Source organism: Onychostoma macrolepis, chromosome 07, assembly GCF_012432095.1.
Source record: "Onychostoma macrolepis isolate SWU-2019 chromosome 07, ASM1243209v1, whole genome shotgun sequence".
Lineage (NCBI taxonomy): Eukaryota > Metazoa > Chordata > Actinopteri > Cypriniformes > Cyprinidae > Onychostoma > Onychostoma macrolepis.
Window position 1 is genome coordinate 15,796,001 of NC_081161.1, and position 27,603 is coordinate 15,823,603.

At 37.3% G+C, this 27,603-nt stretch overlaps 1 protein-coding gene across 1 annotated transcript; it reads right to left on the minus strand.

The window, feature by feature from the left end:
- rell1 (RELT like 1) lies at window positions 1–27,330 on the minus strand. The gene is made up of 7 exons (XM_058782600.1): window positions 26,965–27,330; window positions 17,425–17,622; window positions 15,045–15,119; window positions 13,161–13,212; window positions 8,326–8,568; window positions 1,878–2,013; window positions 1–1,459 (listed from the first exon to the last, which is right to left on the minus strand). Exons 1-7 carry the CDS (start codon window positions 27,014–27,016, stop codon window positions 1,436–1,438), a joined length of 780 nt encoding a protein of 259 aa, XP_058638583.1. The 5' UTR covers window positions 27,017–27,330; the 3' UTR covers window positions 1–1,435.
- Between the last annotated feature and the right edge of the window lie 273 nt (window positions 27,331–27,603).

Below are 27,603 nucleotides of genomic sequence, written 5' to 3' on the forward strand. Positions count from 1 at the left end.
CAATGTTTGTTTAATCTTTTTAATGTATAAATTCTGGGTACAAAACTCAGTAAAATATAACAGTACGTTTTCTTTAAACAACTCCAATCCTTCTGTTTATACATCTTTTACATTTCTTTAATTATTTCAGAAATGACTGTACAGAAATGGTCACTTCAAGTACTCAAGATGTAAGGTTAATATTTCAGTATGAATACCTTTAACTAAAATTTGAACAGGAAGGCTATGTGCAACATTTATTTAAGCTATTCGTTCCAGCACTTCAAGCTCATGTGCAATGAACTAGAAAGCTTACAGATATCTTGAGGTCTACCTTTATGGTGTCAGAGCAAAAAAAAAGCAACAAAATCATTGGCACAATAATGACAATATTAATAAAAGGCAAAATACATTAAAAAAAAGAAAGGCAACTGTATATTTATTAGAAGTTTTTTTGGTTAAAATACGGAGAATTATTAAAAGTCCTATATTTCAGTCATCTTTGCCAATGCTTGGGACTAAACCAAGGACACTTTTACTTTTTTTGAGGTACCATACATTGTTTTTCCCCAAGATAACAGTAATATTAAGTATAGTGAAGGATACAGTCTTATCTATTATATACGCCTGACATTATATTAATATATGAGCTATAGACTTGAGAGATTGTGAACTCTGCAGACATGTGCAAGCTATACCGAATCATGAAACTAGAAATGTTTAACATTTCTAAACCATTGAGTGTTTGACAGACTGGCGAATTGATTGCAGTGCTCTCAAACTTCCAGTCAGTTAAGGTGCGCTAGGTTGATAAATTAATCTATTATACATGCAATTTCACTGGTTTACAGAAAAATGTTGTCAAAATACAATTTAAGTCATTTAAAAAAAACAAATGTGTAAAGGTGTATTTAGTGAAGAGATCATGCCCAGTCCACTTAAGACGACAACAGGTTAAGAAAAACGTTATAGTCCAGATTGTAACCAGTGAGATATTTCATGGCTCTGTTTTTCCATGTTTATCACAGCTTGCAATAAAAAAACAAAAAAGAAAAAAAACAAAAATTGAAGAAAACTTCCCACTTCATGGAAGTAGCCTAAAGAGGCACATGACGAAAACCTCAGACCACAACGCCAGGTTGTATTAAACATTGACCCGTTCATAGTCATTAACAAGCAAAAATGAAGCCATCCGCCACAAGGATGTTTGAGAAAGGTGGGTTGGCATGGTGACAGGTTAATGTATATAAAATGGCTTCTGCTGCCTTTCCACAACTGACGTGTCGCATGCCAAACAGGAGGGTTGGCATCCATCATCCTCTTTTCCTCCTCCATTATCACAGCTCTCGTCATAGTTTGACGCATTTCCCTCTCTTACTTCCTATTTGGAAGTGTGATTTCCAGATTCAAATCTTTTTAAAATGTCACCTGAGAAGCTGCTGGAACTCTACAGATGTCACTTTGCACGGTCTCCGTTCTCCTAAAGACAAACCACACACAAAACAAGAATAAAAACACCACTCGATTGCGTCACTGGCATTAGGAGTAGTGCTGTCAAACGATTAATCGCGATTAATCGCATCCAAAATAAAAGTTGTTGTTTACATAATGTGTACTGTGTATATTTATTATGTATATAGAAAGGCACACACATACAGCATATATTTTGAAAATATTTACATGTATATATTTATATTCATATAAATTATATCATATATAAACATAACATTTTTCTTAAATATATACACATGCATGTGTGTGTGTATTTATACAGTACATAATGTGTGTGTGTGTACTGTGTATATTTATTATGTAAACAAAAACTTTTATTTTGGATGCGATTAATTGTTTGACAGCACTAATTAGGAAAGGTTTTTTTCCACACTAAAGCCACTCACCTGTGACTTTGGGCCTGTGCTGCGTTCAGGGGGGTCAGTGCTAGCAGGTGAAGGGGGGACACTACCATTGGACTCAGTGATCAACAACGTCCGCCTATCCCGAGCCGATTTGGGGTCACACTTTGTCACCCGGAATCTAGAGAAAGAAAGAGCACAAAGCTCAGACCTTAATAATATCCATATTATTCAGTATCAATATTAATCACATTCTTTTCATACCAACGATGGGGAAGGAAATGGTTTTTAATTTTTTTAGACAAGAAAAGACTACACGATTTGTTTAACTCCACAGTTTAACTACCTTTTAAGTCACAGTCCCATGAAATTAGATATTTTCTCTTGATTGTGTTTTATGATTTAATGAAAATGTATCATCAAAAAAATAGTATCTGATGAAATGAATTCATACAACTTATTTAAGAATTTAATCAATATGCCTAATCAACTGAAAATAGAGCAATTAATTTTATTTGTTGTAAACAAAACGTATTTTTATTTTTGGTTACACTTTATTTCAATAGTCCACTTTTGACATTGTACTAACTATAAGTAACTTTGCAACGACATGTCAAATAAATCTCACTAATTTGCAACTACATGTTAAAAACTCTCAGAGTATTAGTCGACAGTTAGGTTAAAGGGATAGTTCACCCAAAAATGAAAATTCAGTCATCATTTACTCCTGTTCCAAACCTGTATGAATGTCTTTGTTCTGCCAAACACAAAGGAAGATATTCTGGGAAGAATGTGGGAAACAGAGCAGTTTTGGGGCACCATTGACTTCCATAGTATTTTTTATTTTTTTTTCTACTATGGAAGTCAATGGTGCCCGTTTTTGGGTGAACTATCCCTTTAAGTTAGGTTAGGTTAGGTTAGAATGAGTCGACGTACTTGCAAAGTTACTTAAGAGTCAGTAGAATGTCTGTTGGGGCACTATAAAAATAAAGTGTAAAATAAAGCAGATATTAAGCAGATATTCTCCTAATAAATTAACAACTGGTAGTTCATATGTAGGTACAAAGTTAGTAGAATGTCAAAAGTAGACTATCAAAATAAGGTGTTACTTTTTATTTATTTTATTACTTTTATTTATGTTTTTGTATGTTGCTTCTCAACTTCTATGCTGCATCATTTAAAATGTGTATGACAAATCTCGGTTGTATTATATTCCTTAATAAAAAATAATAAAATTGTATGATGTATAAAATAAAATGTTTACAATACATTGTATTATTTTTATTGTTGTTTTCATTACTTTGAAACATAAATTTTTCTATACTAAAAATATATATTACAGTAGTAACGCATTTCGTAGTCAATTTAAGTTAAACCAAATTTATTTTGGTGGTTTGTCGGGAAGACTTTTTGCATTTCACAGCAATACAACAGCAAAATGCTTGCAACATGAACTCCCAGAGCAGCTGTGGAGATGAAGTTAACAGTATCTCACAGAAGTGAGTACACCCCTCACATTTTTGTAAATATTTTATTATATCTTTTCATGTGACAACACTGTAGCAAAGTGTCATTTCTTCGATGTAAAGTAGTGAGTGTACAGCTTGTATAACAGTGTAAATTTGTTGTCCCCTCAAAATAACTCAACACACAGCCATTAATGTCTAAACCGCTGGCCACAAAAGTGAGTACACCCCTAAGTGAAAATGTCCAAATTGGGCCCAATTAGCCATTTTCTCTCCCCGGTGTCATGTGACTTGTTAGTGTTACAAGGTCTCAGGTGTGAATGGGGAGCAGGTGTGTTAAATTTGGTGTTATCACTCTCACTCTCTCATACTGGTCACTGGAAGTTCAACATGGCACCTCAGGGCAAAGAACTCTCTGAGGATCTGAAAAAAAGAATTGTTGCTCTACATAAAGATGGCGTAGGCCAGTGGTTCTCTCCCTGGGGGGCGCGAGTAGGCTACAGGATGGGAGGAAAAAAAACCTGAAAAAAAAAAAAATCATCACTAAACTACTGTCATAAAAAGTTATAGTTTTGTATATACATAACTCCTGAATAAAAATTAAAATGTGTTTGGACTAATTTAAAAAAAAAAGAGTTTTGAACAAATTTGATTGGTTTGTCGATAGTGAGCGCAAATGCAGGTGATAAGCGGTTTTATTAAGCGAGTCATTGAGTCGTTCATTCAAACGATTCGTTCAAACGGCCGATTCATCAAGAATGAGACAGATGTTTGTGCATGGGTCATTGAATCTTTGACTCAACCGATTCTTTCAAAACACTGAATCATTCAAAACACGATTGAGTGTTGCTGTGAGATGCGCTATGCTGTGATCTTTGTTTGGATTCATCGGATCTATTTTCGCTGCTAAAATAGACCAAAACAGTCATTATTTCGTCTAAAATGTAAGTGACTTAATATTATTAACTTGTTTGTTGAACTGTCATATGAAATCAGTGCCACATTTTCAATCGTGAGGTGATAGTAAATTTAGTGATGGTCAACTGTCAGCTCTCTTGGTCGTCAGGTCGTGTGATGTATGTTGCTGAACTGTATTCAAAATGTTATAAATATAAAAACACCACATTTTGAAATTTAACTGCAGTTTGTCAATTTAGTTTATTTGTGTGTGCTGCTCTCATAGACTTTAGAAAACGGCGCTCATTTGTTTGATTTCTCCTCGAGAAGCTGCGCAAGCCTCAAAAGTTTAAGGTCCTTGCACTCTGACTGAGTCCGAAACTGTCGTATTTGTTTTTTCATATTCGTCATTTGGTGGCTCTCAATTGTCAAAAACACCCCTCAAAATATTTGCTACGGATGCGAAAAATCCTGTAAATTTAGCAGTGTTAATAACAGAAAACGGAATGAAAATAAGTAAAAAAAACAAACAAAAATTACAGTGGCATTCACTATAAACATTTATTATAAACGCCCAGACTAAATAAAGCAAAACTGAAACTAGCGGCGTGGTAGTTACAGTGCCCGTGAGCAGGAGGCAACACTGGCATTTCTTCTCCTACTGGAAAGTGGGTTGTTGTCCCCCTGCGTACATATCACGTTCCGGTAGAATCCCCCTCAGTCGCGATGGCGTTATACTGTTTCAGCTATTAAAATAGTTCAGTTTTGTATGTAATGGCGAATTTTCGAAATTGTTTCGTTTTTTTATTAAGTTAATTTAGAAAAACGTTTGGAGCATTTTTTTGTTCGTTAGATAAGTTTATTCTTTCTTAAAGTAACGGCCAAGCAGCCAGCGGTAGACCGGCAGGCTGATCATAGCCATGTTTGATCAATTTAGCCTTCTCAAATCATCACGACTTGCCTAAAATACGATCTATAGATATACTAAAACAGTTCAAGCATTTAAGATATGATAAATGTGCACTGTATCCAGTAGTTTGTGCGGAGAGTCGAAGCTAAAGCGCAGGACATGGAGGCGCCAGCGCAATCAATTGCATTTTTTTCAATGAAAACAACTTACCTTTATGAGCAAAAATTACGGCGTAAGAGTAACACATCATTCGGAATTGTAAAGGGTCTACTTTTATTTGTGTGCACTCACAATATTAAAAAAAACTTTTTATAAATAAATAAAACGATGCGCGTCTCGCCTTGAACAGGAGCGCTTCACAAAAATGAACTGAAAGTCAGCGAATACATGCCTCACAGACATGATCAATATATCTATAGAAAGCTTTAAATTACCACTTAACGAAATAAATCAAATCGATAACAAAAACTCTTTCATTATAATCAGTGAAGATGCACTTCTCTCTAAAGGCGCGTCTAATGAGGAGATGGCGAGTCAGGATCATCATCTTCGCAACACTGACACAGAAAACACTAGTTTATTAGTAAATCATTCAAATATCTCCTTACTATTTCCCCCTGACACATTCATGGTAATTACGTTTGCTGGGGCTTTGCAGCAAGCTTCAGCCTATTGCGTGTATTTGAACGCAGAACTCTTCATCTGCGCTGACGGCGCTCTCTGCTGCTGCGGGACTCTAAACACCGTCGAGCCGCTCTTCACAGTCACTGCACAGTCTCATGTTGTTTCCACCAGCACGGCAATTTTTTTCATCACTAATTGATGGATGTCTAAAATATAAAAATAAAGAGAAGCCTAAAACAGGCCCGGCCCGCGTCTGAACTATGCTGTGAAAATTGGCCCGATCGAAGCCCAGGGAATGCAGGGCTCTAGCGTTCCCCTCGGTAGAAATCACGTTTCCCCCTGACATTGCATCAAATTAACTATTTTGGACCAACTGCCTCACGGGCCGGATGAAATCTCCCGGCGGGCCGGATGTGGCCCGCGGGCCGTAGTTTGCCCACCTCTGCTTTAGCTCCTGCCCTCTTTCGTCATTCTGGGCAGCATTGATGCAGGAATATCCTGAACTCTGTAACGTCGCCTTGAAGATTCTCCTTCCTTTCGCGTCGACATATTTATGTGAGGCAGGATTCTCAAAAATGACTGCACTCAAAAGGAAATACCGCAATCGTGCACAAATCGAGGATGATTTGAGGCTATGTTTATCAAACATTGAGCCAAGAATTGAGGATCTTTGCAAGGCAAAGCAGGCTCAGGTCTCACATTAACATCACCTACCTGCAAGCTTCTGTAAAAAATGCAGATGATGCCTACTATTAGGCCTAGTAATAATAACAATAATAAAGCATAAATTAATAGAGGTCTGGTGCCAATTCCCAATTATAGCAATAACCTAGTAATGATAATGGGCCTATACTAATGAAGATAATAATAATAACAAAAACAACAACAAAGCATGTAACCTCATATAATTATATAGCAATAGCCTAGTAATGATGATAGGCCTACCTACCGCTACTGATGATAATAATAATAATAATAATAATAATAATAATAATAATAATAATGTCTGCAAGCTCACATTAGAAGTCTGGTGCTACTGCCAATTATAACAATAGCCTAGTAATGATAATAGGCCTACCTACCGCTACTGATGATAATAATAATAATAATAATAATAATAATAATAATAATGTGGGCCTAAAAATAATAGCCTAGGGCTATCTATCTATCTATCTATGCAAGGTGGTGTGGGTGGTGTGGGGGTGTGTGGGGGGGTGGCACTGGGGCCCCAACTGCAATGAACCAGCTTTGGGGGGGCCCAGCTTGCAAAAGGTTGAGAACCCCTGGCGTAGGCTATAAGAAGATTGCCAAGACCCTGAAACTGAGCTGCAGCACGGTGGCCAAGACCATACAGCGGTTTAACAGGACAGGTTCCACTCAGAACAGGCCTCGCCATGGTCGACCAAAGAAGTGGAGTGCACGTGCTTAGCATCATATCCAGAGGTAAATAGACGTCCCAGAAGGAAGCCTCTTCTAAAGATGAACAGTTTGCTGAAGACAAGCAGACTAAGGACATGGATTACTGGAACCATGTCTTGTTGTCTGATGAGACCAAGATAAACTTATTTGGTTCAGATGGTGTCAAGCCAGGTGAGGAGTACAAAGACAAGTGTGTCTTGCCTACAGTCAAGCATGGTGGTGGGAGTGTCATGGTCTGGGGCTGCATGAGTGCTGAGTGCATGAGTACTGAAGCAGAGCATGATCCCCTCCCTTCGGAGACTGGGCCACAGGGCAGTATTCCAACATGATAACGACCCTACAACCTTGCTAAAGAAGCTGAGGGTAAAGGTGATGGACTGGCCAAGCATGTCTCCAGACCTAAACCCTATTGAGCTTCTGTGGGGCATCCTCAAACGGAAGGTGGAGGAGCGCAAGGTCTCTAACATCCACCAGCTCCGTGATGTTGTCATGGAGGAGTGGAAGAGGACTCCAGTGGCAACCTGTGGAGCTCTGATGAACTCCATGCCCAAGAGGGTTAAGGCAGTGCTGGAAAATAATGGTGGCCACACAAAATATTGACACTTTGGGCCCAATTTGGACATTTTCACTTAGGGGTGTACTCACTTTTGTGGCCAGCGGTTTAGACATTAATGGCTGTGTGTTGAGTTATTTTGAGGGGACAGCAAATTTACACTGTTATACAAGCTGTACACTCACTACTTTACATTGTAGCAAATTGTCATTTCTTCAGTGTTGTCACATGAAAAGATATAATAAAATATTTACAAAAATATGAGGGGTGTACTCACTTCTGTGAGATACTGTATGTGGCGTGTCCTCAGTGAAACAGCAGACACTATAAAACACCACGAGAGTCACACATGATCGAGTATGTGTAGTACTCCACAGTAATCCAAACTTTTTAGCAACACCTCTATTCAAGATTATCATTAATATTGTGGATTTATTTTCAGAGAAATATCAATATTGATATTTAATGCCCAACGCTAACCGCATTGAACAGCTTTGGGCCGAATGCTGTGAGCCAGATCCAGTCCAGTTCTTTACCACCAAGCTTGTCTCTTTCATCTAGATCCGGACTCATACCTCACATGTAATTCATCATATGTTAAGTGTTTATGCATGCAACACACACCTGCCTACAGACAGCACTGTGACTTCTATGTGACTGCGTCTGTCCAGTTTCTTGCTGGATGAGCGTCTCATCAGAGGCCATTTTTTCTGGTTGCAGCGGTTGCAGATGTTCTTATGTCCTCCCATCCCTCCAATGGTGTGCAGGTGGTTGCAGGTGTGTTTGGCTGCACTGGGCGGCAACCCTGGCAGTACAGGGCTCTCTGGGCTGGAGGGTGTGTTTGGAGAGGTGGGCGTCAAAGGGCCACTGTAGGAAATTGAGCAGAAAAATATCAGCTTAACTGCATGAAATACCCAGATGACCTAGTTACATTTGCCAAAATTTGGTATATACAACAGAGAACATTGCACTGAGTTCTGTGGCCTACAATATGTTTGACTTGACCTACTCTAAGCATACTAATTTGTTAGATAACCCAAAAATGAAAACTCTGTCATTAATTAGTTTCTCACTCTCATGTCATGCCAAGCCTGTAAGACCTTTGTTCAGCTTTGGAACACAAATATTTTTGATGAAATCCGAGTTACCTGACCCTCCATAGACAGCAGCTGGCTCAGAAAGGTAGTAAGGACATTGTTAAAACGGTCCATGTGACATCAGTGGCTCTAACGTCTGTTTAAAATTTTAGTAAGCAACATCACAATCAGTATGTTTGATTAATTCTGTGAATGTCTATTTAAGTGAATAGATCAAAACTTGAACACCAAAATCACTGAAAACACTGTATATCTGAAAAAAGCTTCACCTTTCACAGGTACTATATTTTAGCTGAAATACAGCACAATTGGAGCAGTTACTTTAAAAGACAGACCAACTCTCTCCCCTGCTGCTTTATCGGTCTTCTCCTCTCTTCTTCTCCCTCTATTTATTTTGTCCTTCCACTAAAAAAGATAAATAAAGAGGGAAATGCAGCGGTCTTCTCTTATCTGTCTTCATTACACTGCGGGATGTTGTTCTGCTCTGTGTGCATATGCACGTGTGCCTCACTTGAGAAGCAGAGGAAGAGCAGGACAGAGATACTTCAATTGCCACCTGCAAGAGGGACTATGAGGAACATAAATGAGCAAGAGGCACACATGCAAACACACACTACTACACAAGAAGTGTATTCAGTGTGTTTTGCAATTGAGCTAAAATGTGAAATCAGTTAGTTTGATCATTTACTGCATAAACATTGCATTAAAAAGGTATTGTCACTTCAAAGCAAGGTTCTGCTGACTGACATGGTCTCATTAGCCCCTGCTGGTAGATGTCACAACTACACCTTCTAGCAGCCAGTGTTAACGACATGTCACTAGCGGAACAAAAATTTTCAGTATCTTGACAGTAGTAAGGCTACTTTTAACATAGTTTAACATAGTTTGTCAAGTAGCAGTGTAGTGACACAAAACGCTACAGCTTAGAATATGAATGAAATGCCCAACTGGCAAAAGCTTCATTATTTTAATTCGGTTCTTTTCAATGAATGTGTTGACGTTAAGCGATAAAAGGCAGAGAACAAAAAGAATGCTGGTCTGGATAAAGTAGCTTTTTCAACTCTGCTAGCTGCAAAAAGCATCTTTCTCCACTTTTGACCTTTTATAAATAGCCAAGTATTCTGACAAAAATTTTGCAAGCATGTAAATTGACATATAAATTGCAAACTCCACCCCTCCACTCATAAGCCCCACCCCCAGACTCATCTCCCCATGGATGCCCTGTGCGCGCAGTAAGTGTCTAGAGAATGGACAACACAACATCTCCTCTGCAAAACACCCAATCACCCTTCACTCTCAGCACCACTCCTAATTTTCCTCTACATCCCTCGAGTTCCTAGTCACTCCATCCGAAGCTCCTTTCGTCACAGCATCTGATTGCTCTAAACCTTTCACCTTCCCTATGCTCTGCTCTTCTTTTCAGTCTCTCTATTTTGGTCTCAGTCTTGTGTTCAAGACAGCAGAAATCAAATTCACTCTGCTGCTTATACAGTGTGTCAAGCAGAGTGACCTCATTGTTCAACCCAAATCTGTTATTCACATGAATGCTCAGACCAACTGAAAAACATACACCACACACACACACCACATCAAAGGAGGACATCTGGGGAAAAGGAAGAATTAAAGGAATTCCCTAAAATGAGAATTCTGTAACAGTTTACTCATATTGCTGTTGTGCCAAACCCATATGACTTTCTTTTTCCGTGGATTAAAAAGGGGAGACATTTAGTAGAATATGCTGGTTGAGCTTTTCCATGTAATAACAATGGATGATTCAAAATTGTGATTCAAGCCTCAAGAAGGATTAAAGGGGTCACCAAATTTCCCTTGATCTTTTGACACAGAAGAGGTCTTTGTATGCTTAATACATCCTGCAAGTTTCAAAATTTGGTTTAAACAGCTTGTTTGAGTCTTTGTATAGATATCAGAAGGATCCCAGTGTAAAGCCCGGTACACACCAAGCCGACGCCGACAAACTAGTGGTGACGAAAGCAGACTGCGGGGTCGGCTCACGTCGGCAGTGTCTGGGTCCAAAGTTGCCCTGACACACCAAGCCGACGCTCAACACCCAACGGCCAAGTAGCACGTCCGTTCTGCGCCTTTCTCGCGCACCGGTTCGCCAGCTGAACAGCCAATCAGAATGATGAAATGGCCCGACTGACCGACGAGCTCCGACGCCGATTCAACATGTCGAATCGGCCGAAAAAAAGCCGACGAGGACCAACTTCAGCCGACGGCGCAGAACACACTGAGAAAACTTAGTCGGCCGACGAACAAAAACTGCCCGACGGCCAACCGTCGGCTTGGTGTGTACCGGGCTTAAGGAACAAGTGGATAGTTTATTTTTAAAGGCATCCCGGATCGTGTCGGAGGATTGTCCGGAGCAATTTGTTTTGTAAACGAGGCACAGTGTCATGGAGAGTTCAAAAAGAAACATTTGTTGAAAGATGAAGCGGAACTAGATTTGACTGCAGCTGCATCACAAACCGTAAGTAAATGATTTCATAATGCTTTGTCTGGAAATGACTCACAATAGCGAGGGGCTGTTGATAGAGTTTCCTATACAATGACGTTAGCTAATCATAACAGTGGCTGATTCCTGACAAGCCTTAAAGGACCCATCCCTTAAAACAGTTCGTTTCAGAGAGAGGGTCAGAATGAGGGTTAAAAATAATCATTTTTCCACATATTTACTTTTTTTTGTTGTTTTTTTTTGTGCACAAAACTATTACATATGTAAACCTCAAGGAACATATTAAAATATATATTTTTTAAATAAATGTTATGACCCCTTTAAATAAATAAATAAATATTCAGTGAATTGATTGAATCAAAATGATTCATTCAGGTTCTCTCTCTCTGGTCCCAACAGTTTTCTTTAGTTAAAAGCTCACTGAAAGATTATCAGATTATATTAACAGCTATAATAGTTCAGAAGTTTTAAAATGCACATTTAGAACCACTTTTAAGACAGTTTTATGGTCCATTTGAATTCTAGTTGAAGCTTGAAAGCAACCATTACATTTATCTCCTTTTTGTTCCACTGCAGAAATAAAAACACACAAGTTTGGAATGACTGATGTGCAAGACTGAATTCCATAAGATTAATAAAACAGTTAAAACATAACATTTCAGGATGAAGCAACATTCACTCAAGTATTTTGAAATGTTATAGGAATAAGGTGTAGTATATCTGATATATAGTATATGAGCAAGGAGTTCAAAAAAAGTGAAGATCCTTTGAAAAGATTTAAAAGGATCTTAAAATCTTGATGTCATAGCATATATTTTTAGCACCAGATAATTAACTGTCACAATCTATAAACGGATGTCATGATGCTGATAACATACAGCACAACAACACACACACATATGTAAACCTGTCTTTGTGGTCTTTTTAAGAGACATGGAGAATTATATTAATTTGATTGCAGTATCTAATAATAAGAAAGCTATGAAGACTGTCAGAATTTGCTCTGCACTTAAAAGTTTTTGTGTAGGGAGTCTAATGTCAAACAATGGCCCTTTATTACATTTGTTATTATTATTATAATTTTTTTTATTATTATTATTATTATTTTTCCTTTATTTTTTTAGTGTTTTTTTTTAGTGTTTTATTTTGTTGTTGTCTGTTCAAGTGTTATGTGGATATTTTGTACTGTTTTGTATGTTCTTGATTTCAGCAATAAATAAAAAAAATAAAAAAATAACATGTATATCTTAAGGTGAGACCAATACTCCACCCAGACTCGTATTCCATGACGTCTCTGTATATGTGGTTTTGAAAGTCTTCTTGGATCTAATTCTGGCTTGCAGCAGTGTCAGTGATTGATGCTTTTGTGCTTCATGGTGATTTCCCCCACGATGTGTCATATGAGACAGACAGAACCACCTTTATGCCTCTGTGCTCTTGTGCTGCTGCCGTTATTTGAGAAGTGGCAGCGCCATCTTGTGTAAGGGATGGGGCACTGATTCACAAAACACCTATTGAGTTCACCTATAAGCTAACAAAACATGCATGTCTACTGAAACATTCATGTTTGTTTTACAAGTATGCTTATGTGATTTAAAAAATGTCTTTATATATAAAGTGAGGAAAAGTGAAAAAATATCTTTATATAATATATAAAGTGTTTATAGCTTTACATAAAGTGAGGATCCAATCGGCTGCTAGTGAAAATACTTCTACTTAGCTTTTTGTTCATATTGAATTACCAACATAATACTGCATTTAAATGAATAGTGAATTTGTTGGGTTTTTTTTTTTTTTTTTTTTTTTTTTGGGGGAGACATCCGATTACAGATAGCACAAATGAAAAGAAAACAAAAAAAAACACAGGAAGTATATAAACAAGGTCTTACCCTTCCGATTCTATACTGTCCTGAACCATGGCTTTGAGTGCATCGGAGTTGGCTGGTGAAAAAAAAAAAGAAAGAAAGAAAGAGAGAGTTCATTAAATGACTTCTTAAATTAGCACAGAGAAGAGTCTGCAGCCTCAGATGCAGAACCATTAAGCAAACTGAAGTCTTCTAACTAATGAAAGCAGCTGACAGCCTTCTGATGCAACATACTCACAATTACAGTGGACAGAGGTGTACTTTCAGGCCACCATTTAGTTTCATTATGCAATGGCATCAGGGTAGTTTCAATCTGAAATGCCTTCAAAAAGGCAGCCAACTTTAAAATATTTTAAAATATTAAATATTTTCATACAGTATCACAAGAATTGCGCAACCACTCGCAATGAAAGTGACTAGCCTTTCACAAAACTTTCAGTTCCTTCCGTTTACACAGAAGAAAATCTTATCCATTTTAGGAAGTTGACTGCTACATAACTTCTTATTGAACACAACCACTAGATATGCAGAAATACGCCTGTTTCTGAAGCAGTGATGTGTTGGTAGTCATGCACCATAACCAAGCAGTGGACATGGTGCAACATGCCACACAAATTTATAAAAGACATAAGCAGTAATACCACTTCCTGTTTACAGCTCGTGTCATACTCATAGGGAAGAAAGAGTTTAAAATGCTGTTGATCAGATGGTGTTACCATGGAGTGACTATGGATGTTTTTCAAACAGACCAAAAGCATAGTTCTGCTTTTTTAATCTCTCTATTTTTCCATTTTCAGAGCAGTTTTCCCATGTCAGGTACAACTGAACTTCTTGTACACTTTAAACTTGTTAAGATGCAATGTTACGCATGGACTGTGCAGCCTGAACCAGACAACATCTCCACCATCTACAGGTGCCAACAAGAAATCAAGACGATTTCTGATTAATGTTGAGAAAAATAATTTATTTCTTACTAATTTTTCAAAACTGATCTGTTTATTTCTAAGAGAAGGTTAGGGACCCCACTAGACTATTTTTACTATGTTTCTATCAGCAGTTTAGAATCAGAACTAGTGACTACATGAATTAGTACTGATCCAATCAGTCAAGTCAAGTCACCTTTATTTATATAGCGCTTTTAACAATACAGATTGTGTCAAAGCACTTAACAGTATCAAATTGGAGGATAGAGTGTCAGTAATGTATAATAAGATTAAACACTCAATTTTCAATTAAAGGCATTTCATTATTGAATTCAGAGATGTCATTGTCTAGCTCAGTTTAGTTTAAATAGTACCTGTGCAATCAAATTGGCGATAATCGCTAGAAATTAAGTGTCCCCAACTGAGCAAGCCAGAGGCGACAGCGGCAAGCCAGAGTCAAATGGGTTCGAAAAAAGGTCTGAGATATTTTGTGATTCAGTTTAAATAACTCCGACTGTTTGCAGCAGTTTCTCACACTGTGATATTTACAGTACCTACAATCCGAAAACAAATGTCTTCTATCGTTCACGAGACAGCGATGAAGCAATAAAGATGCAAATATGGGACGCTTTTTAAAAGGAGGCTAAAAATGCTCCTGATGCACTTAGATTCTGTGGTCACTCAAAGCAGCTGAATGTGTTTGAATAAACCTGGGGACAGTCTGTAACTAATATGAGAACATGTTGTCTGGTGTGACTTCATGATGATTCACTGCTCTGAGGTCAGCTGAGGATTGTTCATGCTCCGTCACAATCAATTCTGCATTACAATCAATGTGACTGACTGGTTACCACACCTCAGATTTCCCTCAGAGGCCTTACATCCTGGAGGGTCTTTCAAACTGCTCATAGGAATTTTTAGTGTAATTAGTATGTAATCTAGTAATGTATAAACTCATCTTTATCCACACATTCATTCAGCTTACCTTCATTTCTCATGATGCAGTGAACAATTTGGCCAACCGTGTCAGTGTTGCCTTCACTGAAGGTGTCGTTCAGATCTGACAGAGAGAGAAAGAGATGGGTTGTATTAAAAATGGAAGAGCTATTGAATACTGGTCAACTTGCCTTTGTCAAAAAAACAAATTAAGTGAAAATTAAATTGAAAGAGACATCTGTTTAGTGTTACAAGCAGAAATGAAGCACAAAACATCCAGAAAAGCATGCAGCTTACAAGTCTTTGTCTCAAACTGTCGTCACTGCTATTAGTGTTTGTTATTTCATGACACTGAATACGCAGGTGGTATGAAATATTATATTTGCTGACACAGTTGTACTAAAAGGACTTGCTTATGATAGCAGAAAACACTAACATTTACAATGCTAACAATAAATATGGTCTGTTGACATCAGTGAAAGGCATCTGGAGGGAATTTCTGAAAATCAGCTCAGAAGGGGCCGCTTACAGAAAACACACACACCACCCATGTCCTTCCTGAAGCCATGGACCCCTGCTGGAAAGGACAGACTTCCTGTGTTGGATTTGCTCTCACAGCTAGGGATCAGACTGTAGGTCAGGAGTCATATAAAATTTATGACTGCAAAATTCCTTTTCTTTTCTTTTTTTTGTTAGTTAGTTCGTTCATTTATTTATTGCATGTACACAACGTCAAAGTGCCTACAGTCTAAGTTTACCAACAATAAACCAGAGATTACTTATATTTACAGAAATTGATTGTTAACTAGGCCTACATCTAAAATAAAAATAAGCTTAAGCTGAAGTACTAGATTATTAAAATTAAAACTGAAATAAAGCTATACAGAAATAATTTTTAAAAAATGAAAAGTGAACAAAAAGCAGATTAAATTACCAAAACTACAATTAAATCAAAATGGTAATAAATATAAGAAAACAGAATAATACTGCTAACACTGCTCAGGCAGATGGCCTTGTATAAATAAATGAATTTGAATATTGAGGGGAATGTATAGAGTGTGCTCAGTCACATGCAACTGGATATGGGTGGATACAAAGATTTGAAGACAAACAAAAAGAGGAGGAGAGTGAAAGAAAGAGAGGTAGGGTTGTGCCAGGTTAAACAAGTCCACACACACACACACATACTTAAGTTTCCTAGAATTCAAGCAATGTCACGTGAACAATCCTAGAAAAGCATGCAAACTAACACAGACTTACATTTGAAAATAAATACATTAAAAAAAAAATAGAATTTTAAAAAAAATTACATGGTAGATTCTTTAGCTTAAATGAGTGTGATTAGATGATAAGAAGAGAGAGACCATTTTCCTGGAGCTAAAATGCTCCTAGACACAACCATAGCAGCAGTACACCTAAAACCAAATATACAGTAAATGACACAAAGACAAAAATAGTTACAAACAGTAATGTGTAAGCAAGGCGAACACTGAGAACAATACAATTTGCTCTGCTGTGGCCAGCCCAGTTCTTCACCACAAGGCGTATTCAAGTTGAATTTCTCTTCCTATAGCTGATAAAACTGTAACTTTATTCTTTAGCATGTGTGATGTGTCTTTGGCAGGGCCATATATGCTAGAGCCAACTACCAAAACCTCCCTAAAATGCTGATAGGAAGGATGATGAAGAAACATGACTCATCAGTGGAGTATAATGTATTGTCTGTTCTCCAGTCTAAAAATGATGATACTAAAACTGATTATGTAAATACTCAAGATACAAATCACAGACGTGTCAAAATAACTAGAAGATGAGAAACTTTAATGAGATAAAATAAGACGAGCATGATAGCGAGTATGTTAGAAGAGACTTTTCTACATTTCTGACATTTCTTCACTTCTCTTCCTAAAGAAAGTTTGAAAACAAGAAAAACAAAACTGCTTCCAAGTGGGCTGAATATAAATCTCAGCTTAAATCCGCCATCCCACAAGCACTTGAAACACCATGGAATGAGGTCACGCATCCACTTTTAACCTTTTGTGGTCCTTCAGCTGATTGCTAAGAGGAAAGTGCTTTAAAAATATTTACTTCTTATGTATTTATTTTCATTTTAATCCACCACACATTTTTTAGATCATTTCCATATACAAACCATTAAACTTCAGCAAACACTGAAGAACCAATTAATAAAAAAATAAAAAAAATAAATAGCTTTTGCTCCAATGGTCATTTTAAGATTCTTATCAGATTTCTCAGATCTCCTTCCCGAAATGGTATTGTCCATTAAAAAAAAAATAAATAAAAATCACAGGAATTGTATGATAAATGCCATTCGTCTGGGAGGAAGTTTGACCTTCTTCAGCCGTTTCAAGAAACATGGTCAATATATGCAATCTAATGTTAACCAAATTTCAGCAAAACACTCTCACCTCCTTTTTCTGGATCTTTCTCTTCATCGTCCTCCTTCTCCAGCTCCTCATCTTCCTCCGACTCCGTTGTACACCGGTAGCCCTTCCTCTTCAGGATGTGGCAGATAAGGACTCCCAGAAGCCCCAGCAGGAAGAAGAAAGGAACCAGAACAAAGGCAATATACTGTGGGTGGCCTGAGTTCCCATCACCCTCGCCATCTAAAGAGGGAAGACATTAAATCAATACAAAAAAGTTCTATACGTTACAAACTGATAGACTGATTAAGACCTGACTAAAACACTTCCAGGGCTTTGTTTTTATATCTGTTAGACTTTTTATGTTAGTATACTCCTTACAAATGAACTTTTATCCGCTATACACATTTAAAATGGACATACATACTTTCTTTCCTCTGGAAAAATGGACCAAAAACTGACTGATGACTCATCTTGAACTCGGGAGTGTATACAAATTTTCGTCTAATGAAATACTGGCAAGAATGAAAATATCCATCCTCCTTGTAGCATGTGTCTCTGGCTGCATTCGGAATCGCATACTTCCCTACTATATAGTAGTAATTGAAAAACAGTGGGTCTCATTTACTAAACACACACTAATTTGAAACCTGCGTACCAACATTTTCACGAACAAATCATGATTCACTAAAACTTTTGGACTAAAATTTGTTTAATAAAAACAATTAGTATTTAATAAAAAAAAAAAAAATTAGGAACAGCTGAAAGCATGCATATGCAAATTTTTTTTTATTTTTTTTTATAAACTATAAGAGTCATAAGCCATCAAATTAGGCAAGGCAAAGTTCATTTATATAGCACATTTCATACACAATGGTAATTCAAAGTGCTTTGCATATAGAATGAATTTAAATAATCACAAAAAATATAGCCTAATGACAACAATAAAACAAGGAATGTAAAAAATTTAAAATGATTTAAAAATTTATTTAAAATTAATTAAAACAGTTAAGAATAAAAATGACTATACACTAATAATTTTAAAAAACAATGAAGAAATATTATGTGTATTCAGAAACACACATACATACATACACACACACACACACACACAATTAGGGCTGCAACTAACGATTATTTTAATAATCGATTAATCTGTCGATTATTTTTCCGATTAATCGATGAATCGGATTTAAAAAAAAAAAAAAAGCATTCATTTCCAACCCTTTATTCAAAAACAGAACTAAAATCTTTAGAAAGTGCACAAACATGTTGCTCCTTGAACATCCCTGAGCTGTTATAATAATAATAAAATAAAATAAAAATGGACTAACACAAAAAACATACACATGTATGCTTTACATCTGCCAAATATATAGACTTTTTGGGGGAAAGTGCAAAAAATTAAATAATTTAACAACACTGCGTCGTTAGCGTTGGTATTGTATCAGACACCTGCACTTAACATTATATGAAAATCAAGCTCAAATGGAGTTAATAATGTTTTTGACCAGAGAATGACGGAGATGGAGTGTTTTGTCTGTCGTTAGAACGGCTGTAACTGTTATCTGAAGCAGCAAGTGCATTATGCTTTCATCAACTTTTACAGGTTATATAACTTTGATTGTAGCTATATGGGCGCTTAGTTTTTTCTTGTTGTTTAATACACTTGGCCAAAATCTCAAATTAAGCGCTTATGCACATAATGCACAGGATATTTAAAACGTATATAGACAGCAAATAACTAATTCTTCTCCACTCTTCAAACACACAAAAACATTATCCTTTACTGACATAGTGTTTGAGTAAAGAAAACGCTGTACTATTCAAACACCAATTATTTATTCACCCTTGCATTGCGAAAAGCAGAGATCTCATCTTCTCCAGGCTGTGCGGCGCGTCAATCTGAACGGAGGCGGGGTGAAGTTACGAGGTCTCGCTGAGAGCTCGATGATCCAATGGCGTTACAGTTTTACTGACAAGTTATTTTAATGCTTATCATTGGTTTACTATTTTTAAAACTCTCTGATTTAAAATAATAAAACGAATTATAAGCGACTCAAGTTTGGATAATTTTTCACAGCACCTGACTGGGCTAGGGTATGCCATACTCTGCCATACGCAAACGCCGCCCCTGCTCCCACACCTTGGATGACTTGGGTCGCACGGATTTCTCTGCCTCCGCCATGTATCTTTCCTCTACCTCCGCTCGTTTTTTTTTTTTTTTTTTACTTTTTGTTTTTATTTATGAGGCGCCAAACTCTGCTAGCATCCGTGCGCGAGAGAGACCGAGTGTGTTCACTCGCTCGCGCTCAACTAAAGTTTTTTTTTTTTTTTTAATAATCAAACGTCTCCGGCGTCGCGCGACACAACGAATCGATTATGAAATTCGTTGCCAACGCTTTTAGTAATCGATTTTTATCGATTTAATCGATTCGTTGTTGCAGCCCTACACACAATGCAGTTGATTAGCACTAAAGTGTTCTTATTGTGCGATTTGATTGTTTGTTGGAGATTTCTTTGCAGAATCGTATGTAATGTAGTTTTTTCTGAAGGATTCCACTGTTAAACAATCATTTTTTTAAAATTGTTCAAATAATGCAGGCTTATATCTTAAAAGCAGATACTACCAATTAACAATCTTGTAGTTCACAGCAGGTTTGTCTTTATAGCTTTATTTATAAGTTATTGTTAAAAATCAATTCTCCTACAGGGAAAATGAACAGCATTTTTACAGTTGTTACAAAAGGAAATATCCATTTGATAACAAGGAACAAGGAAGACAACTGAGTGTGTCAAGTTATTGGAATGTTGAATTAAATGTTATGCACCCCTGCTAAAAACCTAGATGAACTAGCTGACCTTACTAATCAACAATTTAGTCGATACATCTTTAGATTAACTCATAACTTCATTGAGTTAATATACTTTGAAACTTTAGCCGCAGAAGAGGGCTAAAAGCAGAGTTAGCAGTGCTTATTCAATAAGTGCTAAGAGCTAGTGTCTGCACAGACAGAGAAACGCATTGCACAGCTCAAAATGAGACAGGCCAAGTGTTTGGTCAGTCAGATACATAGAAAATGACAGAAAGGACAAGACTGAGTGAAAGCGAGGGCTGCGGAGGGAAAGAATGACCTCGGAGAACAACACAGAGGACAGACACTGGCATGGTACCCTGCAGTGAATGACTCAGGGGACGCAGTAATCCCTGTAAATTTCCACTGTACAGTTACAGTCATCACTCTTAAACCTTTATGTATACATCAGTAACAGCATGGTATTTTGATATATTCAACAATACTAAATCATTTCCATGTACCAAGGAATTTCCATGTTTCTCCAGGGTTCTTAAATAAAATACCACAAAATTACTATGAAACCATGTGGAAAAAAAACACACAGAATAGCCTAGCAATCATATATAAACACTCTGGCTACCACCAACATCACACTAGCATCAAATTATCCAATTTCTTCACCAAATTCCTGTCACTAAAGAGCACGTCAGCTTCTGAAACTAGCAAAGATGTAGGCAGCGTCTGGGGAAAATTGTTTGTTTGTTTCTCTCTCAGAAGTTTTTGAGTGGAGTATCAGTAGTGAAAGACTGAAATGTCTTCATTGATCCCACTCAAAATTCATTTACCTTCTCAAAACAACTCCCTCAGTTTCTGAGGATTCGTGAACAGGTTTTCTCTGTCTTTCCCTTTATAAATTCATAAACACACAAATCAATGCACACACCTCACCTGCCTTTCACCCAACAATCTCGTATCTGTAAAATCGAACATCATATGGAGAACTCTTTGTTCTTAACCATGTCTTGAGAACACAAGGGGTCAAAGGGCTATCCAGTCTGTGAACAAACTGGATATTAGGCGTTCCTGCTCAGTCTCTGGGCTCTGGTACTGAACTCTGACCCCCAACAAGTTATGCACCAAGCACACATGCAGACAAAGAACCAATTGTGATGCCTGTTACTGCATGTCTTCATATCACATGCACTGATGCTTTGACTTGCTGTATTAACAGAATTTTACAGAACACAAAAGCCCAGATTACAGCGTACTAAGGAAGGGACGTACACTAGTAATCGACTAAATGATTTGAGTCTGTCTTATGAAGGCGTCAATAAAATATACTCATCTAAATTCCACCATTACAACTGAATAGACTGGGTGGAGCTGTGGATACTTCTCATATCCACAGGTGATGAGAAGTGTGCTTTTAGGCTCAAGTGTGCAAAGCACTACAAGAACCTCAGTTCCTTATCAGACTCAAATGTGTCTCCATGTGCCAGAGAGCACATTTTTTCTACAGCAGGCCCTGTTTTTAACAGGAGCGACACAAAGGAACAATATTGTTGGAATTGCTTTCATAACTAAATTTTCCTGTTGACGAATGATAGCCAACCAGAATCCACCCAATTATAAAGAATTCAAGCATTTAGAGCGGTAGACCTTACTGAAGTGCACGTTTATATTAAATCAAATGTTATGGTGGGTTTGTGTGGATGCTATAGTTAACGTTAAAAAGTTTTCGCTCCTGGGGCCTGTACCATGAAGCCGGTTTAGCTGGCTAGCCAGGTAAGTTTCAGTTTAGTTTGCCCCAACTCTGGGTTTTAGGTACCATGAAAGTGGTTTGGCTTTTAGCAGTGTTCATCGCCATAGTAACTTACACTCCACAGCTAACTTGCTCCGGGGCAGGTTATGTTCTGGTTTAGAGATCTCAAACCAAAATTTGACCAATCAGCTTCAAGCATAGTGACACATCTCTGATACAATAAAGCCACTCCTCCAGTTTCTCTTACTCCAAATTTGCTGCATAGTAAAACATTTTTAAAGATAAAATCATCTGATTTTTAGAAATGATTATTTTTTATTATTTATAGAATTATTATACCCTTAATTCATTACACAAGCCAGTTTAGTTTAATAGTAATTAAGCTTTTATTTTAAATTAATATAAACATATGGATAATATGCAATATAAATAAGTTTTAGAATCAATAGCTGTAAACATGACTACAAATGAGTATAGATTTTTAAGTGTTGTTATATCTTTAAATATTATAAACTTTACAACTTTTACTTGCACTTATATGGTAAGATAAGTTTTCCTCTTTCATGGATAGATCGTTTTATCTTGCTGTGTAAATGTGTTTAAATTCTTCATATTGTTCAATCTTTTAATCTTTGGTAGTGAATCGCACTCACCCTCTCATGAGAAGTGAATCACAGTTTCAAGGCATGTGATTGGCTGCTCATTAATGATGTCACACATTCATGTGCACGCGCTCCATTAACTCAGGATCAAGCCTGAGTTGACAGAAAGTTGATGATCAGCTTCATGGTACCAACAAAGCCGGATTGAACTGGTTTGGTTTTGTCAACTCAAAACTAATCCTGTAACCCTGAGTTTGTTCAGTCACCATCATGGTACAGGCCTCTGGTGTCAAGAGTTTACGTCAATGTTTTTGAGTAACATGAACGGATAAAAATTTGCTAAAAGGAAAAGCTTAAATGCTAAAGCAAATGTCTTGTGTAAACTTTGTTTAAACTATTTGATTCATATGGATTTCTTGTCCTGATTAACTTCTTAAGCACCAAAGTTTAGGTTCTGTGGACTTTCAGTGGAAGGACAGAAATCTCTCAGGAGTCATTAATCTTCATTTGTGTTTCAAAGGGGAATGAAAGTCTTAAAAGTTTGTAACAACATGAGGGGTGAAGTAATTGATGACAATTTTCAGTTTTGGGTGAACTAACCCTTTAAATTACATTTTCACAATTGAAAATTATTTTTGTTATACACTACAAAATTACTTGAGATGACCATAAGGTCTAGTAAGTCTACATAGATGATAATACAGTGAGTTTGGGTGCGTAGGAAATGACCATATTGCTTAACTGGCTCAACGCCAGAGCAGTTCTGAACAGACAGGATAACTAGCAAGCAAGATGTGACTCACATACGCATGAACAATAAACACTTCTAGCTACGTAGTACAGTTACCGCCCACTTCGGCAACCAGGCCTAACAACCAAATGAAAGAGAATCTCAGTTATCTTGGGGTACAACAAGTGCAGTCATAAAAATGGACTTGATTTATTCAGGGGAACTAAATGACAACGTTAACTAAATGGATGTTGTTCAGTTTAAATAGGAGTAATCTATGCAATGTGTGGGCAGGCATTTCAGCTAAACAATTCTCCTTTTCCATTCCGCTTGCTGAAGTGAACACTAAAAGGGCACGCAAGACATGATGACATCTAAACAAACAGCTAAATGACATTCAGGCAGAGTATACCTTAAATAAAAGACAGATTTCAGACTGGTAGTTTCCAATTAGACATCCAGATAGCTTCTTTCTAGCAATGTGACTGTTGTTTATCTGTAACATAATAATCCAGGGATGCTGTCCTTTTAGACAACAGCTGCTGCTTGTGACGCTCCAGTCATAAATAGGAGTGGTGAGAAATCTGATATGGTTTCTATTGAATTTCAAACAGACCGAAACATCTTAAAAAAAAAAAAAAAAAACTGCATAGCACACTCCTGGCTCTAGTATTATGTAATTTAGATCAGCAATCAGAATTCAAGTTAGAACAATGTTGACAACACATGCTTTAGGATACTGCGTGCATTAACAGAGACTCATGTTTTATCATCTCAAAGACCTCTTTAATATCACAATTGAACTATAGGTAAACCCCTACCCTTGAACGCAAATGAGCCAATGGCAGTTGAGTATCAGTTGCACGGGGACCGGAACTCGGACATCTTTAGGTTTCAGCGCTATAGAGAAACATTAGAAGATCCGAAGCGCTCATCGTTTATGCAACAAAAATGGAAAACAATGTGCCTTGGGTACTTGTTGTAACACTGATTCCAGGTATCCTGAGAGGATGGGCAATAGAATTAATTTTATTCCATTTCCTAAATCCAACCAAAACAGAGCAAACTGTCCCTAAGCATCCAACTCCAATCCCAATGAAGATGAAAATGTTCATTTTCTGGTTTTCATATCATCTTGTGCTTCGGCAACTTATCTATTGGAGAAAGCGCAACGGTCAACTTGGATCACATGTGCCTTGATAACCAATCACATTACAGCCTTGATGTCACTGAATTTCAGTCAGAGTTGTGCGACACTCATTGGCCATTTATGGATACCATAGGAATGAATGGGAAGTGCAGTAAGCTGAATCCCACTTGTCGCAAAAAGTCTGTGACTTCTCTTATAAAACGTTTTTTTTTTTTGGTGTAAACTCTAAAAGTAGTTCAATCCAAAAGTGTTTAGCGTAAAACATTGTAGATTAGCAGATAGGCTGTCGATTCATTAAATGATGAGCTGTTTCCTCTAAAACGCTGTTTATTCAGCGTAGTGAAGCCTCTCCTCCATTGGCATCCATTAAAAAAAAAAACGACTTCTGGTCTTCTTTCCCACGTACTGTCAGACCGGAAGCGTTAGCTTTAGCCGTTACGCTTTTAGGCTTGCCTTCTAATGGCTTTGGTTAGTCTACATCGTGCTCTTCGGGTGAGGCATCTTCAAATGCTTTATTAAGTTACTCGTGTTAAAGTTGGTAATACTTGTGCCACTCCTCGATATTGGTCAATTGGTCTTACCAATTGGTCAATTGTATTACCAGATAGATTAAATGAAGGTTTTAGTTTTTCCTGGTGAAAAACGACACTACCAATGATTCTGCAATATCCACCAATCAAAGAATCAAAACAAGCAAATCATGCCAAAAAAACGAACTCTTTAGCACCTGCCCGAAGCATTTTGCACTTTTGCGGAAAATGACCGCACTGGGAACGAACACTCACTGTTTCTTGCTTCTCTTTAATATCAACCATTCTATGTAATGATTCCATTTCTTTTTTTGTATTTTGTTTTTCTTCCAAAAATGTCTATAGCAGCAAGAAAACTGATTCGTTGTCTACAACATGGAGTAACATCCATAAATATCATTCATAAATGTTACTCTAAAAATTATTCAGAGGACCCGTTACCACAAATTAAATAAATGAATGGTTGCAAGTTAAAAAAATTCTAATTTAATCATTTAATCAAACCTTTATCCCAACATTATTTGAATCATTACAACTTAATATTGTGTATAATGTGAACTCAAATTTCTGCATCACTTGAATTTCTTCAAAAAATAAGTTGTAGTAACTCAGTAAAATTGTCTTAAGTTTGGAAATTAGGTAGTGGATTTCTAGATCCCTAGCATTGAGGACTGATAAGGAGAGTAAATGTTGAATGTTTTTAACCAAGGGGAAAGACCTGCTAGTGTTTAATGAGGTCATGTTTGACATTTCAAAGAGTTTCTGTAAATGTTTAGGTTTTTGTGGTTACCATTGTGCTGAAGAGTATAGACCACATTAAGATAAACACTTGATGCTACAGGAAAAGATTTCGCTAATGCCAGTGCAAGTAACATATTACTTGTTCATTAAATATGCTAAACAAGTTACATTGATCATGTGCTATTATAGCTGTGGATTTGAACTGAATTGCATGGTTCCAGGCCCACAAATCCATTACTTAGAGCAACTTTATTTATAGTAATCAACGTTTTAAAAAAATCTTTATATTACAAATTATTATTATAACTCAATGTAGTTTGTTTGTTAAACATATTTTATTAGAAGTTGTCAGAAAAAAAAAAATACGCAAACTGTCGCGTACTTTTATTTATTTTTAGACGAACTGGCTGCCAGCCACTGGAAACATGCAGCGACAGTAGGTATGTGAGCTTCTCAAGGAACTTTTAAAAATCTTTACGGAAATAATAATAATAATAATAATAATAATAAACTTCGAGAGGCCAATGGAGTGGAACTAGAGCGGAGTGATACTGAACGCTTTGAGTCAGGAATCTCTCCACTCCACTCATCATATAAAGTTACAGTCATATAAATCATATACATCATATAAAGTTTGTGTAGCTTGGTGACACAAAAAAAAGTTAAATGTTTTGGCTTCTTTTGGAACCGTTTTCACTGGCAAAGAAGAAACATATGCACTAACTGGCCAAATGCAAGTCACACCATAATATTAACAACTTCATAAATATAGCGTTCATAGAACTGCTGTAATAAAGCAACATCAAGAATTCCTTGTGTGATACGATGCGTAAAGAATGGCCCCATCCATGTCAATTCATATTCCTTCAAACGAACTTACTTCAGTGAAACACAATTAAGAACTCAATCAAATCTCCTGAGGAATTAGCAACCTGAGCAATGCAATTTCTAAGCAATGTTGAGCTATAACTGATGAGAGTTCCAGAGGAACGCAACGCATCTGTTCGCGCGACCCTGGACTCACAAATTCCCAAATATCGATCCTCGACATAAGGCAGCATCAGCGCGTGCATGCTTCCCAGGTCATCTGCCAATAACTTTATGATTCATTGACAAACCGCACTTTGCACAACCCCTGCATTCACCCAAGTGCGCCACAAACACATTGATATGATACAAGCGAGCACGGATGCCTGGTTGTCATTTTGCCAGAGAAGGTCTTCATCAATTAGTCTGCCCTTGCACTTGTCTTATACGCGGGTATGTACTTACTTGGCTGTGAGTGATTTCCCATCGGCCCAGCAGTGTGACCGTCGACCTTCATCCACGGATGAATACGGACACAGACTGGAGTGTCCAGAGACTCGTGAGCTTTGAGCTGTGCTTACAATCACAGCTACTAGTGTTTCCTCATTCTTATCACTGCAATGAGGAACATCCCACTCTTAAAGTTGTAACCCCGTACCTCGCAGCGCTGCACCACACGGTCAAGTGCGACTCGGATTCAAAAGCAGAAAAATCCTCAGGACAAAAAGCGTTTGTAAAGATACGTGTCTATACAAAATTGTCCTGTATATGCATATGCGTGCCGTTTTGAATGCGTGCAGACAGTGCGTCTCCAGTCCTGCAAGGGGCGGCAGGCTTCTACATGTGGACAAGAAGAAGAAACGGGGAGAGAAAACCCGGAAAAAGTCTAGACAAACATTAGCTTCTAGTCCTACCTCTACTACCCCTTACAATAATGCAAAAACTGTCATTTTTGTTGTATAGCGTGATAAAAAATTAAGCTTATGCGCGCAAGCCCAGCAGACGAATCTTACCATCTAGCCTTAACCCTTCTAGTCACACAGCAAAATAGCGCACAGAAGCAAGATGTTGTGATTTTGTGTGACAAATACCGTATTCACAAAC

What these genes read in the sequence shown, in the direction of transcription:
- rell1 (XM_058782600.1), bottom strand. Translation starts at nt 27,016, where the DNA reads ATGAAGGTCGACGGTCACACTGCTGGGCCGATGGGAAATCACTCACAG. An exon ending in GACAGTATAGAATCGGAAGG is followed by an intron (nt 8,569 to 13,160) that starts GTAAGACCTTGT and finishes AATTTCCTACAG; the next exon opens with TGGCCCTTTGACGCCCACCT. An exon ending in GCACAGGCCCAAAGTCACAG is followed by an intron (nt 1,460 to 1,877) that starts GTGAGTGGCTTT and finishes GTTTGTCTTTAG; the next exon opens with GAGAACGGAGACCGTGCAAA.